At 42.6% G+C, this 15,532-nt stretch overlaps 1 protein-coding gene across 1 annotated transcript; it reads right to left on the bottom strand.

The window, feature by feature from the left end:
• Positions 1 to 227: 227 nt before the first annotated feature.
• Positions 228 to 7,829, bottom strand: LOC144722684 (ubiquitin-conjugating enzyme E2 K). Its single transcript, XM_078600995.1, has 7 exons — positions 7,663 to 7,829; positions 5,258 to 5,351; positions 4,473 to 4,531; positions 3,858 to 3,940; positions 2,884 to 2,983; positions 2,080 to 2,208; positions 228 to 1,915 (listed from the first exon to the last, which is right to left on the bottom strand). The coding sequence occupies exons 1-7, from the start codon at positions 7,723 to 7,725 to the stop codon at positions 1,841 to 1,843; spliced, it is 603 nt and encodes a 200-aa protein (XP_078457121.1). The 5' UTR covers positions 7,726 to 7,829; the 3' UTR covers positions 228 to 1,840.
• Between the last annotated feature and the right edge of the window lie 7,703 nt (positions 7,830 to 15,532).

Consider the following 15,532-nt stretch of genomic DNA (forward strand, 5'->3'; position numbering starts at 1 on the left):
GCATCGTTTGGTGCATAAGTTATAATTTTTAGTACAATTTGTACCAGAGGACACCTTTTGTTGCTATTCTCTAATGGTGAACGGTTTGCTAGGAGAAAAAAATATGCTTTTCAAAAATAACTGGGCAAACTTACTACAGCATGGGTTTCGAATAAAGAGCAGCCTGACCATGGCAGTATCAGTGGTCCATAGCTTTCACTTTAAATAAGAGACACTTTTGTGCAATGCATAACTTAGGTTTTATTAGAAACATTGTCAAAAGCCTTTACTCTACTTGAAAACAAGAATTATTGGTACAGTTGGCCCGTAACACTCATTTAGTTTGCTTGCTGTTAACATGCATGCTTGGGGTGAGTAAGGGTATTCAAATCTCAGTAGTGTATGGCCACATGTTTAAGGGACATTTAATACTGTGGTTTTTTAAAATAGGTTTCCATAGTGTCCAAATGTGATGCTTTCTTGAAGCTAAATTTCAAGTGGACAGGTGCTATTGCAATAAAATTAACCACAGTGGAACTTAATGAGTTACTTAGAGCCAATGGTTTTAAACAAAAGCACAGCTGCTACAGTGGATATGTAAAATTGCACTTGTACTATATTTTAACAATGCAACTGCCCAATAGTTTCATTCCATCTTTCTAGGCAACTATCTCTGAAAATTGTCTGCATATACCTTGATCCCTCATATCCACTGATCAATATGTACAAACCTAAATAGCAGTACAGAATTTTGATACTTTCATCAAAACTCTTTTTTCTGGCAGTTTGTAAAGTTGTCAACTTTGCACGACTGAGGACTTGTATTCATGATCTTTCCCACATTTCACCCAATATTGGAAGATAACCATTTTTACAACTTTAACAAATTTATATTTTACATCTCTTTAAAAGCTATTAAACATTAAGCCACATTAACAAAGCATAAACCATTGTCAATATTTCCAGGGAGTGGGGTTTACATCAAGGGAGAAAAGAAATTTAATTCCACACGTATTGAAATTTTATTTCAACTTAAAAAGTCAACAGCCTTTTTTAGCATGTTCTTGTTCAATTGACTCATCTCCATCTAGGTTGCATTCTCTCTTATTTACATACTGGTATGTGCAGCAGACTTAGCAGGTCTTCAGAGGTGAACACAGGGAATATTTAATAAAGGAGACTGGCCAAAATTGGCATCACTCCCAGGGTTATTACCGACTTGAGATGTGATTTTTACACCAGGCTAGTACACAATGTAGTCTTAACAGATGCACACAACCGGGGCAAGCTAACCTTTTTCATGTAATACAAAGACTTAATCAGTTATCAAAAGGATAGTGTTTGTACAGCACTCCAGCCAAAAGCAAACATTGGCCACTTTGCCCTAACAAATGCACCAATTTCAAAAGACATTTAACTGATATAATTTCCACCACTTTATTTCCACCAGCAATTAATTTTTTTGTAATTTTTATTAACCTTAATGGAAATGAAGAAACCATAAATTGAAACCACGTCTCAATGTAATTTAATATCTGCTGCAGAAATGCCCCACAACATGCAACTCAAGGTGACTGCAGGTTGTACTCGCTGTCATGCAGATTGCCACAAACACTCCAGACGCTCGTCCTAAAGCAGCAGTGGAAATGCACAACTCATAAAAAAAAATATATTTTTTTTACAAATTCTATGGGGGGGCAAAAACCATGATAAATACAATAAACTGGTGCAAGACCACAAGGGTAATTATTTGTAAAGCCTTTACCATTCGCTTCTGCATTGATTTAAGGGTAAGGCATGTGTAATATTTTTGTATGGTCCTGACCCAAGCTTGCTGGGTGGTGAAGTGGGGATAGTGTTATTAGTTACTTAGGAGTTGCTCTGTTGCCCTCTCCACATCCCAGCCATGTGAAGACAATGCCGCTATCACTCCGTTCTGTTTACAGGAAGGGAAAAAACAATGAAAATATGAACACACATGATGGTCGTCAAAGTCAAACTATATTGAGCATTTTAAATCTTCAAGTGAGACAGCAGTAAAGTGAAAATATTGAGAGCAATGGGTAATGTGCGTGAAATGGCTCTGAAGCTTGTGCTCACCCTGTCGAAGCCCATGGCACATAAATGGTCGATTTTACGCTGATATTCTCCATTGTAGGCAGGTGCCCCGGCATACATATGCGCCCACAGTCTGGCCGTTTGCACAAACATCTCATGGTTTTCTTTGTACTGTGGTAACAAACAGAAAAGGCGGCGGGGTTAATAAAGCCAGGTGTGTCCACGTGCCCTTCTGCCCAATGCCAAATCACTTTCAGTGACCCTCGTCTGTTATCTGCATGAGGCCTTGAAATTGTAAGCCATCTCTTACATTAATCCTCAAGCACTGTACATGTCATGTAGCTTAAGCCTTACACATGCCCACATATGGCTGCTTGCTGGTGGTCGGGAAAAACATTTTGAGTCTAAACATTTTTTTACACTTGCTCATGAGCACAGTAGAGTACATGGTGGGGAAAGAATACTCTATCTTGGGTTTTGTAGCTGGATCTGCAAGTGTAGAAATTGTAATGACCATGCATCCAGTTACTTGGAAATGTGTCAAAAGCAACTGATGTGTATAACCACATAGCAGGGAATTAGAAAAAAATCTAACCTATTGGCCAAGGCATCTTACAATTTTAAGGGGCTACACCCAGTCTTGTACATTCAATAGTCTCAAAAGCGATGACTTCTAACATTTTGCATGTATTTATAAACACTTTCCCTGCTGGCTTTTATAGCTTGACGATTGGTTAAAAATGGTCCACCCTGTCATTGTTCACTTCGCATTTTAGCGACGCATCGGGTTTGTTAAAAGGTGGATGTAAAACGCACGCAGCGGGGGACCCGGTCCCTGCCACTTACTTGCCGCGCCACCACGGCATCCTGTGGGTCGTCGGGCTCGGCTGCAGCTAGCAGAGCCTGCAGGGAGAGTAGCACGGTCCGCAGCGTCATGGCGGCCGCCCTGTGCCCCACACAACAGTCAAGCATTGGCCGTGTGCGCGCAAGGCATGACAGGTCGGCATGGTGGAGACACTCGTTGGGGAGTGGTGCTGCCCTTGGCAGCTACACGTGGATGTGCACGACACAATCTGGAATGACATCTCCTTTGACACCGACGCAAGCTGACATAACACAAGCCAACAGCGCGCGTGGCTTTCAGAAGGAAATTAAATGCACGTGAAAAGGCAAATTAAGTGTGCAATGGCACACCAGTGTGTGCATTTAGACGTACACTCGGTTGCAATTCTCCATGGATGCTATTCCCGGTGGCCTGTATCAGTTGACTCCCTCAAAAGCGGGGTAAGGGACTGGTAGGCAAAATGGATGCGAGTATGCACGACTCTTCTACCGAATCATTACCCCCTGCATTCAGGGTGGCTGCTGGCCACTGGGATCTGCATGTCACTTTACCCAGGACAGGTTCTGATGGGACTTATTTGACTCACGCTGGAAATATGGTTGTGATTGTATATATATTCTGTAAAGATTGCCACAACCGAATGGGTATTGCATAACAACTAAAAAGCATTTACATTCAACAAAAATGTTACACGTGTAAAAGAACACAGGTTTATGACAACAAAGCATTTGGCAAAATTACGTCAATATTTAATAAAACAATATTACGTCTATACAAAGTATCATAGCTTAGAAATAAATGGATCCACCTTGCGCAGCAGCAATTTTAATGACCAAGACTGCCTTTGCAGTCCATCAAGTTGACGCTTAATGATAAAACTTTAATAAGACAATAATGCATTAGAGTACTTTTTTTAATTTATTGACATTCACAGGAACAACTGGATGTATGTGTTCACATTTGCTGGCTAACTCACCACTGGTCTTTGAGGATGTCCAAGCAAATTGCACCGGTTACTGAACTTATGTTTGGGTGCCAAATTTTGGTGATAAAACGGACCTGCAAGTCAAAGAAAACATGATTTCACCCAATTACACGACACCAAAATAAAACTGCTCAATAACTCTTATGAAAAGATGGCCATGTGACACCATCTCTTTGAGTGTAACATTATATTTATCAACAATCCTACAAATGAAATTTCAGCAATTAGAATGTTTTCCCTAAGGAGATTGCTTCACTTGCTAGTTGCAGTATTATAGCACATGGCAACAATGTTTGACAGTATCTTAAGGTTTATATCTTTGGAGTAGCCATGGAAACTTTTACCTTTGGTGTTGCCTTTTGATCTTGAAGCCCTAGGACTAAAAAAATATTTCACGAAAAATTTGGCTCAAATGAAACTCCCTATAAAATACCTTACCTTGATAGCAAAATAGTTCTAAAGTACAGCATTTATCTTTCTGTGCAAGGAATGGCTGTATTCTATATTTGTTAAAATATATATTCCATGGGGAAAAAAACATTTTCAAGGACACCAATTTTTTTTGGTTGACTTGTTTAGATGTGATTGTGCAATGTGCTCACTCACTTTGGGTGGATTAAATGGATACGTTTCTGGGATCTTGATTTCCAGCATATACCTTCCACCTACGATGGAATTGGGCAGATGAAAATGAGATTGGAGGTTAGGCATAACTGGATTTGTACATGAATCAAAGAGCATGGGAAAACATGTGTAAGTCATACCTAAAATGGTATTTTTACAGTACAATGAGCCAGACACAAAAATATCTTAAGCCAATATTTCTCATGAGTATCATCACTACTACACACATGCATACATTATCACCAAATGTGATTTTAGATTCCTAATGTATGTCCTTGCAAAATTTGTCTTATTCAACAAAAGTTGAAACAAAAAACACTTACCTACGTCATGTCTGGCATTACATCACTACAGGGAAATGCAATGCAGGCAGTGCATAATAATTGTAGGGATTATAATCGCAGTATCATTAAATGTTCTTACACGCATTGCAATGAGGTTCCCAAACAATATCTTAACGTCTTAAAGTAATGCATTGACGTAATGACTTTATTTGATTTAATATTTTATGCGCCTTGCCATTTCATTGTATACCTGACAAATGCTTTACCTTAAAGCATTTCCCTAGTGTCTTGGGCTTAATACACTTCAAATATAAGAGGTGATTTGCACACATTCAGTGAGCATGAATTGAAAGTCAGTTTAAAACATGTCCCCATGGTAAAACAGTGTTGATATGGAATATAGACTCAGTCTTCAAACGGACAAATTTGCTTGTTATACAGTCGTGTCACACGTGGGGCAGAAGAAACGTTTGGCCTCTTTACCCTCGTAGGGCGTGTCCGGGGGCCCTGCAATCTCTCCTCGCAGCTCTGTGAAATTCTCATCCACCAGCTCAACCTTTATCTGGCTCTTGTTGGTCTACAAGACAGAATGAATGCCGACACACGCGCACACACACAAAAAAACACAAGCATAAATGCCAGGGCAAGACAAGCAGCCAAATACAGTATGTCCATTGCTACCAATCTGTTTCAGAGGATGCAAAAAACCCTGAAAGACATTGCTTTCAAAGATAAGTACACATCAGGAAGTAGATATATTTTCCCTGGGCTAAGGTCCATTTCCTCGTGACAGCCACTTTATAAATAATTCTGAAAATCAGCTCACCTTTCCACAATGTGAGGTTGCTGTTGACTTAAAGACACCTCTATTATCTAGAACACAGCAGAGACAACATATCTCTAGGCAACAACTAAGTTTACTGCTGCCAACCGAATAAGCACGGGCAATGTCACTGAAGTTACCGTACGGACACGTAAATTGAGTGATTAAATACCTAATAGCCAATGGAAATGGAGAGAAATAACAGCCTCTAAATATTCCCCACCATGTCAGGTCCTGATATAAAGGAGTAACCTGAGCCGTATTGATTATAAGCATTTTATCAAATAGAACAAGAATGTGTAAATATTGAACACCTAATGCTTGAAAAACAACTGGTGGTTGATAATGCCATTGTAAGCTCACTTAAATATAATAACTTAGGCAGGAGGAAAAGCTGGGCTGGGTCGAATTAAAAGTTAATGTTTTAACCCATGGCTCGGCGTGATGGCTTGCCGGTAATTAAAAACAATACATCCATAAGAGGTTTGTTGGGTTAGATTGCGTAAATGTGTCGTTAAAACCCGCCACCACCCGACACAGCCAACTAGTAAGGGTTGTCACGTAAACAGAACGTGCCAATTCGACACATTTACGCGATCTAACCCAAAAAAAACTCTATTTTGGATATTGGTCGCGAAAGCCTACGTGTTAAACTAACATACATACACTATTACCCCCCCCCCCCCCCTTAGAGTTTAAGTCCCCCACTTTAAATGTAAGCATGATAAATGCACGAAATATATTAACTTTCAGAATAGACTGCCAAGGCTCAGTTCCCCAATTCAAGGGTTATGGGATGATCCCGGTCCTAAATATTAGGGTTGGGAGTCACGAAGTTAATATTCGAACTGCTGTTTAGGTTACATGTTCAGGTTCCAAATTCCAGGAATCAGACCACTGGGCTTAAGTCTCACACACCACGGTTTAGATAGAAGTCTGATGTCAACCAGCAGACGTAAAGGGGATAACGTCACAAGCCTCATATCCATAACCCAGGGTTCACATATCATTGTCTAGGTAAAAAAACAATCGTTTTGGTTAGTGTTCATATCCAAAGGCACAATTATATTTCCAAGGGTTTAGTTTCCATGACTCGGGTCCCATCGTTCATCAAATCCCAAATGTCATGTCCTCAATGTGAGGGTTCGAGACAAGTTAATGTTCCCAACGCCACGATTCGGTACAATGGGTTTACATCTCTAACCATAGGATTTAGGACTCAGGCTTAGGTCCAAGGTTTAGGCCCCGATATTCAAGTAAAAATACCATGAGTTTAGGACCCGGGGTTATGCCCCAGGTTTCATGCCTCATAACCAACGCTCATACCCCAGAGGTTTATGCCATAAGAGTTCGGGTCCCAACACCCAGGTTTTGTCCCAAATCTTATCGGTCAGTGCCCATTTCATTCACCGTTGTACAATGACCTACGGCGTGTCCAATCATACGAGTGCGGCAACCGCGCAACTTTTTTTCCCCCTCTTTCTAAAATGCCCGACTTCGCCTACCACCTGTCCAAAGATCATTCTCCCAGCGCAAAGTTTAAACACCGTCGCAGCAAAAACAGCCACCGGCGGCGCCGCCTCCTCCTCCTGTGAAGCTTGCTGACCATGGTTGGTGTAAAACGTCTCCGGGGCTAGACAGGCGGGGCAAAACAAGAGAGCGGGCGGTGCTTTTGCGGTTCGTTATCCCCTTGTATGCGACACGGGGTTTCTTCGGGAACTCCGCTCTCTCTTCATACGACACTCACTGAACACGCAACTGGCCCCGTCACTATAAGGCAGCGGTATTGCGGTAGAAACATTAGGCCTGGGACCAAGTACGTACCGTACTTGGCTGATGCAGTATACTCGATCAATATAATTAATTTTACATAAACGCCAAACCCAACCCCCGTAGCTCAAACGACCCCGAAGAGTGGGCCTGAGGCCTCGGGCTTGACTAGAATTCCCACGGGGTGGAGAGGCGCCTCCCCCCGGCCCGTCCCGCCAGCCCGACGCCCTGACACCGTTGAGGCCCGGCAAATATTTGTTTTTTTGGCGCGGCTCGTCGACCGGCGGGGTCTCACCTCCTCGCTCTTGAGCACCTCTTTGAATTCGCGCTTTATCCTCGCTACGGCGATGTTCGCCATTCTGACGAGCGGGGATACCAACTTCTGTCACTGCCGCCGCCGCCGCCGCTCAGCGCGACCCGGGGCAAAATGGCGCGGCGGCGCGAGTGCGCATGCGCGGGAAAGCCCCCCCCCCAACCCCCTCCCCACGCCCAACCCCTCCACGCCTCTTAACCCCGCCCCTCGCCTCCCCTGCCCCCAGCCCCCTCTTAACCCCGCCCACACACCGGGGGGGGGGGGGTGAAAGCCGCCCTCACGTGACGCGAACACGTCACCTGACAACACGTTGCGCTTCTGATGGGCCACTCTGAGCGAGACGTTCTGTTTTAAAGTGCAAGCAACCCCAGGCTGTCATACGTACATGGTGGGGGGGGGGGGTGAGATGTAGTGAGATTTTTCGATTTAAAGCTTTCGTGACTGCAGGGATTCATCTTCTTGGTTCTTTCGGTAAAGTCACGTAGAAGGGAAATAATAAAATAATAAAATTTTTACATAATAAAATAATTCTCACGACGTTTCGGCCACAACGCAAGCAGCCGTCCTCAGGTGAAGAACAGGTCTGTCGGAAAAACAGCGTCTGAATGAGAATTATTTTATTATGTTTTATTTTCATTATTTTATTATTTCCCTTCTACGTGACTTTACCGAAAGAACCAAGAAGATGTGGTGAGATGTTAACTACCTCGCCTGGTATGCAGGAGGTTCATGGGTCCGATGCGGACCCTGACTCCTGCTGTATAAATGGGAGTTTGCGTGTCTCTCTCCCTTAGGGTCGCGTGGATTTTTCTCCGGGTCCTCCGGGAGTTTCCCTCCACGTTTAGAATTTGTGACCGAGTCACTTCTGAAAAAGAGCTATAGAGCTCAGTGGGCCTTACCTGGTAAATTTAGAAGGGAAAAACAAGTTTCGTTTGTCAATTTCCCCTTAACTGACGTTGCATTTCTAATGGAAACTAAGCGAGATGTTCTGTTTGAGAGCAATTAATCCCAGGCTTTCATACATGGGTGCTGGCTGGCGCTTGGGGTGTGAGCCGTGGAGGTTCGAGATGTGAATCAAGGAATTATTGAGATCAGGGGACATGGACCATGGGCCCTGGCTGACACGTGGGGCATGAACCATGGGGCAAAAGACATCACGCCAACCCTGGGACACGAATACGATAGGACCTCTAACATGAGCCATGGATTTGAACCCCAAGACAATGGGACATGGGAGCCTAAGCCAAGAACAATAGCACATAAAATATTGTCATCTTAAGACACGAAACCTTGCAAGAAGTCCTTATATTTTGGACTTGACCAAATAACCGTATGTTAAGCAGGTTGAGACTGGATAGCGAGCACTTGGCTGCATTGAGTAGGTGTTATAGGCCACTGCGGGCCCACATTGTGGGCAGCAGAGGGCAGTGTAGGAAACAATATTATTGTCCCTAACTTTCTACAGCACTGAACTTTTTACTCACTTGTTTACACTTGTCTGCCTCCACCAACCCGCCACAACCAGCTTGAGGAAGTATGGTTAAATAGCCTCCGAGGCCTTCATCCAGCAGTGGACTGCCAATGGATGTATACTTTAAACGAGAACAATCGTAACTGAGACATGCAGTTTGGTCTTAAAAGTGAATCCCTTTACAATGAAATATATCCCCTCGAACATGAACCATCCAATCTCAGAGACCTGGGCTTTAAAATCCTGGGCTCTGGCCTCTTACCGGGGTATAATACCAGCAAAATATTTTACTCTGCAACACCAATTCATCTCCCGGCATAAGTCAACTTACTACACTTGGTCCAGATTTGTGATAAAAATACAGTCAAACTAAAATAAACACACACCCATTTGCCGGGAATAAAAGTAAAGAATGAACCATGAAAAAAACGTATACTTTTAAGATAGAGCTGGGCTATCTGATTATTTCACCACTGCATTGAACGACTCTAGCGATTATCGGTTTGATTATTTGATTAATCAGATACCACCGAAAAGTCTCACTTCTAGTTCCACGTGTGTCACTGGATGGAAGGTGATGGGTAATCGATCACAAGAAACAATAATCTACAGTATTACAATTTTTAGTCGATTAATCAACCTAAGCTGTTATAAATATCAACAGCAGCATGTGGATTAGCACTAACATTCCTCATTACACAGAGGTGGGTCAGTTCGACTGAGATACTATAATTAATCCGCCCTCCAGTACAATTATTTGTAAACATGTCATTGACCCTGGTACATCGTGTACCCGAATTAACCATCAACCGTGAGCTATCCACTGCTGGATGAAATTTTCCCGCAAGCCGTCAAACACGAAGGGCTTCTTCTTCACCCCTTTGGCTATCAGTGCCTCGACCATCGGTCATAATCTACTGTGTTTTGCGCAAGCCCACACATATTTCTTCACAGTCAATACGATGTCTCTATCGTTTTTTGTCTAATCTGAAAACGATACACAATATGAAACACTTTGAAGAGTTGCATGACGTGAAAAAAAAAACCATTCTCACTACTAAGTAATGTTCGTGAACAAGTATTGCTAAATAAAATAAGTTTATATCCTTTTATGAATGCACTTCTGCATGAACGTATCCATGTGCCGTGTCGGTGTTGGGGGTTGCTTGATCATACTTCACCAAGCCGGTCAGTACGGGGCGAGCCAGGGCCGGTTCAGGTATCACTCGACACTTGTGTTAGTCGTGGTCGTGAAACAAACTCTGGGTCGCTAAGTTCATTGTGCAGTGCACTTGTCACTGCGAAACTGCTGCACCGTATGACCAAGTAGAATTACCTCCAGGACTATCTAAATTAAGGCTGTCTTCTGACAATAACCAGCACAGCTACAGGCAATGTAATAATACATAGGAAACAAGACGCCTTATGTGTTTCAGTAATTCATAGATTAATTGGTCGTAAAGTTTAAGTTAAGCCAATTCATTATCCATAATAACACGCACAAAGAACTGAAGCCCATGTATAATTTAAACACCGTGCAAAATTAATGCGTGCTAGCTGGCTAATGTAAGTCTCAGTGATGCTTAAAAATAATTTCAGGTCACAAGCCATAACATGTGACGTCAAAACAACAGCTAACTTTAAGAGTGAGTGTGAGACATTCTGGAGGTGTCAATTCCCTTTTAAAATAGCTCTCAGGCTTCCATTTTAGGTTCATTTGCACTGCAATAACAGTCAATGTCGCAATAGGGTAAACATAAAAGCTGCAGATCTGTCGTGATCCCAGCAGGAGCAGCACTGAGACACGACGCGGGTCTCATCTTTTGACCCACAACCCTAACCCGTGACCCCCTGACCCAACATAGATCCCACAACAACCACGCTTCTTCATCTTACCTGCAAACCGACCCTACCCGCCTTTGTTTAGACTCGAAACCCAACCAGAACTTGCACGTTTAAAAAAAAAATCTCCCCAATAATATCCATATTTGTTTGTATGCAATACGAGTATAGCAGTGTTAAAGCACCGTGTTAAAGCACTGTATTACCTACATACTCATAATTTTAGTTTATCACACACGGCACACATTATTGACGCTGCTTAATAGTCCGTACAACATAGTGGCTGTTACAAAACCATCAGTGTAAATAGTTGTTTTCAAAATGAATATTACATTGTTTGTTTCATGTCAAATTCCGATTCACACATCTCTGTAATGTCCTTCACGTATATCGACCCCGCCCTATCATGTATTTGACCTCCATCAGTTAGTAAACATGCACATATATTTCTAAACAAAATGTTCGGAACAATTCAGCGTCCAAGCCAAGCCTCCTTTCTCGACTCGATCGCGTGTTCGCCTCTGCTCGGGTACCCACGTTAGAGGTCGCCCGCGGATGACCCGTGATGAACAAGGGTGCCACGGTGGCGAGATGTTAACTACCTCGCCTCGTATACAGGGTGTTGTGGGTTCGATCCCGAGGCTGACGCCTGTATATTTGGATGTCACTCTCCCTGTCATTCTCCAGGCCTGGATTTTTCTCCGGGTCCTCCGGTTTTTCTCCCCCACATGTAGAAACGTGCGTTTAGAGTTGAGAGGCCGCTATACATTTCCACGTGATAAGCCACTTCGTTGAGCTATCATTTGTGGGCCGGTCGCTTCTGAACACATGTGCGCTCTTTACGCAAGATAGAATGCAGGGGGTTTGAGGGAAAACACAATGGAAATGTGGTAAAGGTACAATTGAAGATACTGTATTTCTTATAGATAGTAAAACATAGGCAGGGGGGGAGAAATTACTGAAGCTTGAACTTGAACAGCGGAGGGAATTGGCAGTGTCATGGTCAGAGGAAGGGACTCACACTGACACACACTGACACACGCATCCCGTTCCTCTATGTAGCACCTGCATACATGTGCTACTGTGGACTCACCGTGACTTGTCACATCCGAGCTGCTGTCAGACCAGATGCCCTCAACCCTCGATTTCAAGGTGTGTGTGTGAACCCTGCAACGTGGCCTTGTTTAAAGGAGGGCAGGTGAAGGCGGGGGGGGGGGGGATTCACGGCATAAGCAATGTCAAACAATTTTTTAAAACAAATGTTAAACGCTAAACAGAGTAACGACAGGATCTGATATTGTCTGCTATGCATTTCTGCTCTAGCTCTCACCGCTTACATATTTCTTGCACCTTTATTTTTTTTACATTTCTTTGACTTGACAAGTGTATCATGTACGTGCCTCATGTTCTCAACTACTTTGCGCTTATAAAAATACACAACTAAGAAGTGCTTTTTTAAGCTTCTATCCAAGACAATTGGGATTTCCCAAACATCTTGATGCGACCGCATCGTCGCCAGATGCTGTACAAACGGTGGTGACAAGCGTGCAGAAAAGTAATTTAAAGAATATGGCTACGTATGTTTACAGAAAGGAGAGAAAGAATGCAGTGGGTTTGAGGGAAAACACAATGTAAATGTGGTAAATATATAATTGAAGATACTGTATTTCTTATAGACAGATAGGCAGGGGAGAAGGGGAAATTACTGAAGCTTGAACTTGAACAGTGGAGGGAATTTGCAGTGTCATGATCAGATGGAAGGGACTCCAAGACCCCCTGGCCAACAGTAGAGAAGATGTGGCCTGCCATTGATCAAGAGGTTGGCCAAAAACTCAGCCAGTGCTTTAGTTACATGACTGCCTCTCAGTGTTTCATAAGTTTCACTCTGAATCTTTTATAACTCGCTCCACAAGTATGTTTTCCTGAGTTTTATTTTTGAAAAAGCATATTCAATGCACAACACATTTGCACACTTGTGTCACAAAGACTAGAGGGCATTCAATTGTTATTGACAATGACGTACAAAACAATCTAAGATTTGTCTTCTTGGTTCTTTCGGTAAAGTCACGTAGAATGGAAACAATAAAAATAATCAAATAAAACATAATAAAATAATTCTCACGACGTTTCGGCCACAACGCAAGCAGCCGTCATCAGGTGAAGACCAGGTCTGTCGGGGAGACATACCTCGTGAGAATTATTTTATTATGTTTTATTTTATTATTTTTATTGTTTCCATTCTACGTGACTTTACCGAAAGAACCAAGAAGATGAATCCCTGCAGTCACGAAAGCTTTAAATCGAAATCTAAGATTTGGTTTATAAAAAAAATCAACGTTTAAAAAAAATAAATATAGTCCTATTATTCATCATCAAGGTGTTATTTTTCAATCATCTTAACTGCTAGACAGTTAAGATGATTGTGGCAGTGTGGGATGATGCAGCACATAACTGTGTATGACTCATTGCAGTGTTTGTGTCGCAGTCTGGGCCAAATGTTTGGCTTTGTACATTATACAGTACAGTCCATTATCATTTATCAGAGCTAAAGTCAAATATAGGCTGATGCCTATACTTTTCCGTATTTTGACAATTTATTATTCTATTAATTTCATTTTAAAGAATGTAAACAATCTTATGTAACAGAAATCTATTTTTGTAGCTTATGAATATTTTGCTTATGCTGTAGTTTAAACTGATTTGCATGCATCCCTCAAACCTGGGGTAGGAAACTATTCCTAACGGAGAGGCCGCATAGAACTTTCAACTACCTATGGTGGGCCACAAAGGAATACGCACCGCAGTAATCTCTGCCACTGCAAGATAACCTGAAGATGCCACTGCTGCAGTGCCAGAAGTCACAATGTTTCCAGGTCACAGTGATATTATTTCCAGGTCAAACATATTCCCCATCGAGTACCCAGATCGTGCGGCTAAGATGCTTGCATAATGTATATTGTTTGCGGGCTGCTTTCAATGTTGATGGGCTTCATGTGGCAATGGGCCACCTGCAATGAAGTATTCCCTCAGGTTGGAGCTCCCCACCGTCGACCTTAAGGAGCGCCACGGTGGTTAGGAGATGTTGACTACCTCGCCTGGTATGCAGAAGGTTGTAGGTTCGATCCCGACCCTGACGCCTTTTATTTATTTTAAGTTTGCGTGTCTCTCGCACTCATCATCATCATTACGGTGGCTAGGAGATGTTGACTACCTCGCCTGGTATGCAGAAGGTCGTGGGTTCGATCCCGACCCTGAAGCCTGCTGTATATTTGAGGTTTTCATGTCTCTCTCTACCCGTGGTCGCGTGGATTTTTCTCCAGGTCCTCCGGTTATTCCCCTTCACATTTAGAAATATGGGGTTAGAGTATTTGGCTGCTATAAATTTCCACGTGATAAGCCACTTCGTTGAGCTATCATTTGTGGCTCGGTCGCTTCTGAAAAAGAGCTGCATAGTTCAGTGGGCTTTACCTGGTAAACTAAAAAATAATTTAAGTTCGGTTTTTTTCAAGTCTAGTGTTCATTGTGGCTGAAGTCGTTTGACTCACACTGGGTCTACGATGTGGTTACTGGTCATAGACGTCAAGAAACACAACATTTAGACGGTTAAATTTCGATTTAAAGCTTTCGTGACTGCAGGGATTCATCTTCTTGGTTCTTTCGGTAAAGTCACGTAGAAGGGAAATAATAAAATAATAAAACTTAAACATAAAAATACAAAGTGAGAATTGTATTTTATTATGTTTTATTTTTATTATTTTCCTTCTATGTGACTTTACCGAAAGAACCAAGAAGATTTAGACGGTTATTGATGCATTGCGACATTGTCTATAGTATTCTTCACTTCTAACATTAAGGGGTGGTTTTGAAGGAGACCAATTAAAAATACCATGCTTTTACATTTTTTTTTATCTGGCGCAATTCATGCATTTTGCATCTCACAACTCTTTACGATTTGCATTGCACGGAGGCGCGAGGATCTCCAGAAAAGCGGGGAGGTAGCCTGGCAGTGAGCCAGTGCCAATGATTTCCCAAGCTCGAAGCACATCTATATATGAAGGTATGTTCAGCCAATTACTGTAATGAGTGGTTATACATGTGGGAGGAGCTGGAACACCTGAAGAAAACTCACGCGTGCAAGGGGGCAGCGCTTTAGATGGAGATTAGTTCACATTTGCTGTACCGCCTTCTCCTGGGAAGCCAGGGTATGGCAACTCGACACGCATAGGGAGTTTGACAACATTTGCGTGATCCACCAACTCTCGCCTCCACAGTGCTTGATCACAGGCATGTGCCTGCATCTCCTCAAAACACATACTTTTGAACCTTGGACCAAGCTAAATTATAATCAGAATCTTTATCCTGGAGGAATTTGATGAGCTATGAAGCTCTTCTTCACAAATGTCCAGTAGCGGCCTATGACCAAATCACCTGGAATGTACTTAAGATATGGAGGGTTGAACTTAGATGGTGCTTGAATGGACAACCATCATGCATCAATCAGATGATGTAGGCTGCTGTCTGGCCAAGTCGTGGGCAGCA

Source organism: Lampetra planeri, chromosome 15 (genome assembly GCF_965212315.1).
Source record: "Lampetra planeri chromosome 15, kcLamPlan1.2.h2, whole genome shotgun sequence".
NCBI lineage: Eukaryota > Metazoa > Chordata > Hyperoartia > Petromyzontiformes > Petromyzontidae > Lampetra > Lampetra planeri.